Source organism: Microtus ochrogaster, chromosome 18 (assembly GCF_000317375.1).
Source record: "Microtus ochrogaster isolate Prairie Vole_2 chromosome 18, MicOch1.0, whole genome shotgun sequence".
NCBI classification, from domain to species: domain Eukaryota; kingdom Metazoa; phylum Chordata; class Mammalia; order Rodentia; family Cricetidae; genus Microtus; species Microtus ochrogaster.
This window is the reverse complement of record NC_022020.1, coordinates 2,873,973-2,878,554: the sequence shown is the minus strand read 5'-3', so window position 1 is coordinate 2,878,554 and position 4,582 is coordinate 2,873,973. Positions and strand designations below refer to the sequence as shown.

Below are 4,582 nucleotides of genomic sequence, written 5' to 3'. Positions count from 1 at the left end.
ATACTGTCATGTTCACAACTCTGTGTTGGGCACATTTATATTGGCTGCAAGGAGCCCTCCAGCTGCAGAATGCACTTACCTGCATCTAGTTCACTAATTAAAAAACAACAACAAAACTATTAAGCATTAATAATTTGTGTTAATATCACAACATAAAGGTCATTTTCTCCTACCAGAATGTCTGTTTCCACTTTGTAAGGGCTGGAAATGTAACTCAATGGTCTTCTTTCAGGACCCAGACCATGTGTCCTCTTCACATTCCTACAGTTTTGTTTATCAACTTCAACATCTCATCTCTTACAGCACAGAGCCAATGGCAATCATTTAACTATTGTGAACTAGGAAACTATCACTATACATGGTATCATAAGATGGGGTTATGTTGCTTTTAAGAAAACAGTATTAGAGTGTACAAGGCCTTAGGTTCAATCCCTAGTATCACACACCCCCAAAAGAAAGTTATTTGAGGTTGGAGAGATGGCCTCTGGGTTAAAAGCATTGGCTGTTCTTCCAGAGGTCCTGAGTTTAATTCCCAGCAACCACATGGTGGCTCACAACTATCTGTAATGAGATCTGGTGCCCTCTTCTGGTGTGCAGACATACATGCAAGCAGAACACTATATAGAAATAAATCTTTAAAAAGAAGGAAAAAACTAAGTTAAATTTCCATTTTTATAATGCAATACAGAATTCTGTGCTCTATTACTGGATATATTCCTAGCAAAAGAACATTGACATCAACAGGCATACACATACAAACACACACACACACACACACACACACACACACACACACACACTTTCAACTTCAATCTCCAGGTATGAGCCTTAGCCCAGGGCTTCTTATTGTTATCCAATCTACACCTTTAGCAAGTGCATTTCCATATCCCAAAACATCTCATCTAAGTCTCTCAAAGGGACAATGCCAAATACAAATTCTCAGTCAAGGAATATCACAGTTTGCTGGATTTTTTCCAACCAAGTTTTGTATAGGCGTTGCACCTTTGGGAAACTCAGACACAATTTACATATTTCAAACAGAAGGTGTTGAAGACAAAGGGCGGATTAAGGCTAGGTGCTAACATTCCAGAATCAAACCAACCGCAGCTCTGTTGGGGTTCCCCCTACAGTAAGTGCAATAAGGGGGCTGGAGAGATAGATGGCTAAGTTAAAAGAACTTGCTGCTCTTGCAGAGGACCTGGGTTCAGTTCCCAACATCCACATCAAGTCTAACCATATATACCTGTAACTATAGTTCCAGGGAACCCAACATCCTCTTTTGGCATTCATGGACACCAGGCACAGCAAAAAGAGAACATATGTAATTAAGGCAAACAATCATATACATCGAACTAATTTTATTAATGTATAAATAAAGTTGCCTGGCGGTGGTGGTCCACACCTTTAATCCCAGCACCTGAGAGGCAGAGGCAGGCAGATCTCTTAAGTTTGAGGTCAGCCTGGTGTAGAGTTCCAGGACAGCCAAAGACACAGAGAAACCCTGTCTGGAAACACACACACACACATACAAGTTAAGCACAGCCACTTTATATGAAAGCTATGCAGATGTATGAAACAATAAAGAACAGTGCCACTCTGTTCAATGATCTAAGAAGTAACATAAAACTCAGTTTAAGCCAATGAAAAAAGACAGGATCTCAACAATGTACAATGTAGCCCTGGCTAACCTGGAACTCACATAGGCCAGCCAGGGTGATCTCGAACTCAAGAGCCCCTGTCGCCCATGTGCTAAGTTTAAAGGTGTGTGCCACTACACCGGTCCTCCAATACCTATTTTATTTTCTGCAGATCTAGCACAAACTAGCTCTTTATAGATAAAGTTACTCAGCAGGAATGAACTGAATTTTTGCGTGTCGGTGAGCGAAAGACATTTGTTCAAAAAAGTTCCCCTGGCTTTGAGTATCACTATTAAATATTTTGTAAAATGAAGACGCTGAACTAAAGAGTCCTTAGGTTACTGTCATTTTCAGGTAAAGCATCTACAATTCAAAAGCTAAAAGGAATTCACCAGCCGAGATCCTCTTTCCTACCAAGCAAGGGATCTTCACTCCGCATCACGTGTCTTTAAACTCCCGGTTCAAAAACTGACATATCTGTATTAGTTATACATGAGCAAATTTGATCTATCATAGAAAAAACACAACTCCCAACCCTACTTTTTTTTTCTTTTCAACTTCGTGATTTTTTTTTTCCTTCTCCTATCTTCCATGAAAAACTACAGGATGAGGAAAACGCCGACTGTATGAGTTTCGGGCTCTAAACTGGTGCTGGGTCCAAATCTCTCGATACTATTTAGTGTTTAGTTGTGGACTTCTTGATTATTTACACTTTTAGTCTGTCACTGCGGACCAAGCACCGGTTCTGCAGGAGGCATGGTGAATGAGATCGGGATACACTAGTAATCCCCACGCCCGAAGACCCCGGGAAAGTACTCACGAGCCCGGCGGGAACGGGTGGGACGCGCAGAGACAGGGCTAAAAACAAGAGTACCAAGGGGTCGGAGTGGTTTACCGAGTGCCAGGACCCGGGATCCAGGAAGCTGGGGTGCGGCGTGAGATGCTAGGATCTAGGAGTGAAAAGAGGGCAGCCTGGGGCAGGGCGCGGGAACACGGCACCCCGGACCGGATCACCGGGAGCCTGGGGTAGGGCGTAGGGAGGCGGCGAGGGAAGCCAGGGAGCACGAACCGAATTGGCAGGAACCTGGGAAAAACTAGAGAGCCCAGGCGGAACTCGGGAAGCCGGCGCGGGGAGTTCGGGGTGGGAAGCGAGGAACCTGGGTAAAGACTGGGAGCCGGGAGCAGGACCCCGGATCCAGGAAGCCGGCAGCCAGGGTCCGACGCGCCCGGCCGCTCACCTTTGCGAAGCTCCCGCTCCCACACTGTGACGATGGGCCGCGAGTGTTTGCGATGGTGGATGAGCCACAGGGACAGGGTCTGTACGCTCTGCTGCGAGTTGCTCAACTCGGACAGCTTCTTCTCCAGCGCCGCCTCAGAGAAGGCGGACATCCCTCCGAAACCACGTCCGCGCCGTCCCACGCCGTGGAGCCGAGTGGAGGAGAGTGTCGCCGCCCTCGTCGCCGCCTCGTCCCCCACACCCCACCCTTCCCCACGCCCTCACCACCGCCACCCCCGGAGTCCGAGGCCGGCCGCAACCTAGCAAGATGGCGCCCAGCCGGCAGTGACGTCATGCGCTGGGCCCCGCCCCTCGCGCTGCTCACCCTGGGAAAGGAGACGACGCCCGGAGGCGGGAGTGAAAGGGAGGAACGAGGGGAAAAGGCAGAGACGGTGCGAGGGCGGGGCAAGGGGACGGGACGGGGCGGGGAGGGCGGGGCGGGAGGCCTCCTGGGGCGTGGCCAGGCCTGGGAGAGGCACTGGGCTTTCTGAGTCCTTGTTTCTAGGGAAAACGGCTCCACTACATTAACAGGAATGTCAGATATCTGAGTAGGCTGTACATGGGTGTATATTGGTGCAGCCACTTTGGAGGACAATTTGCTTGATCGATTACATTAAATACTGCATAATCCTGATGGTGACAACTTGATGGTTGGTGGGGGGTCCGCGTAGGTTCGAAGTATGACCCTGTCTAAAAAGAAACAGGGCTCGGGGTGTACACTGCTTGCTAGCATGCATGAAGCCGTGGGCTCAAACCTCAGTTCAGTAATTAAGTAAGCGAACATACAAATGTTATTTTGTATTATTATTATTACTAATTATTAGTAGTAATTATTGCTCTTGCAGAGGACCTGATTTCAATTCCCAGCATCCACATAGGGTGGGTCACAGCCACTTGCAACCCCAACTTTGGGGAATCCAACCCCCTTTTCTGGATGCCTAGGCACCTGTATGTGTGCATACATAAACGACACAAAGAATAAAATAAATATGTTTTTTTAAAAAATCAAAACAAGGGGGCTAGAGAGATGGCGCAGTGGTTAAGAGCATTGTCTGCTCTTCCAAAGGTCCTGAGTTCAATTCCCAGCAACCACATGGTGGCTCACAACCATCTGTAATGAGGTCTGGTGCAGTCTTCTGGTGTGCAGGCATACACACAATATTGTATCCATAATAAATAAATAAATATTTTTAAAAAATCAAAACAAGAACTAGTGTATCTCACCCAAGGGATCAGCAAGGTTTGGCTGCTTTTCTTTCCCAACTCAGCTATTGCCGAGTGAGTAAGATTGCTGCTGGACCAGACTATACACAGCAATCATCGTCGCTCTGTGGCTTCCCTGGCCAAGCCTCAGCCTCAGTGCTTGCTTGTCCTGCTCCTTCAGATATGGCTTGAATTCCAGAAACCCAGGAACAGAAAGGTGCTTCGTGTCCTCAATGCTAATGCCCATCTCCTACAAGTTATTCCTGATCCCAGGGAGGAGTGTGCAGAAAGAGGCCACAATGTGCCACCAATGTGACCTCTTTGTTGTACTTCTTCAGACCCTGAAGGCTTAGACCACATGACCTACAGACACCAAGCTATTCACCATGTGTTTGGGGGAGCAGAGGTTGGCTTGAGAAAGAGATTCTCTGTATAACAGCCCAGGCTGTCCTGGGATTCACTTTGT

General features: G+C 47.4%; 1 protein-coding gene across 1 annotated transcript in view; it reads right to left on the bottom strand.

Moving 5' to 3' along the window:
- Window positions 1–3,137, bottom strand: part of Rprd1a (regulation of nuclear pre-mRNA domain containing 1A) — a 53,752-nt gene extending 50,615 nt beyond the window's left edge. The window contains 1 exon segment of the mRNA XM_026783564.1: window positions 2,876–3,137. Within this exon segment, the coding sequence (XP_026639365.1) occupies window positions 2,876–3,026 (151 nt within the window). The 5' untranslated portion in view covers window positions 3,027–3,137.
- Between the last annotated feature and the right edge of the window lie 1,445 nt (window positions 3,138–4,582).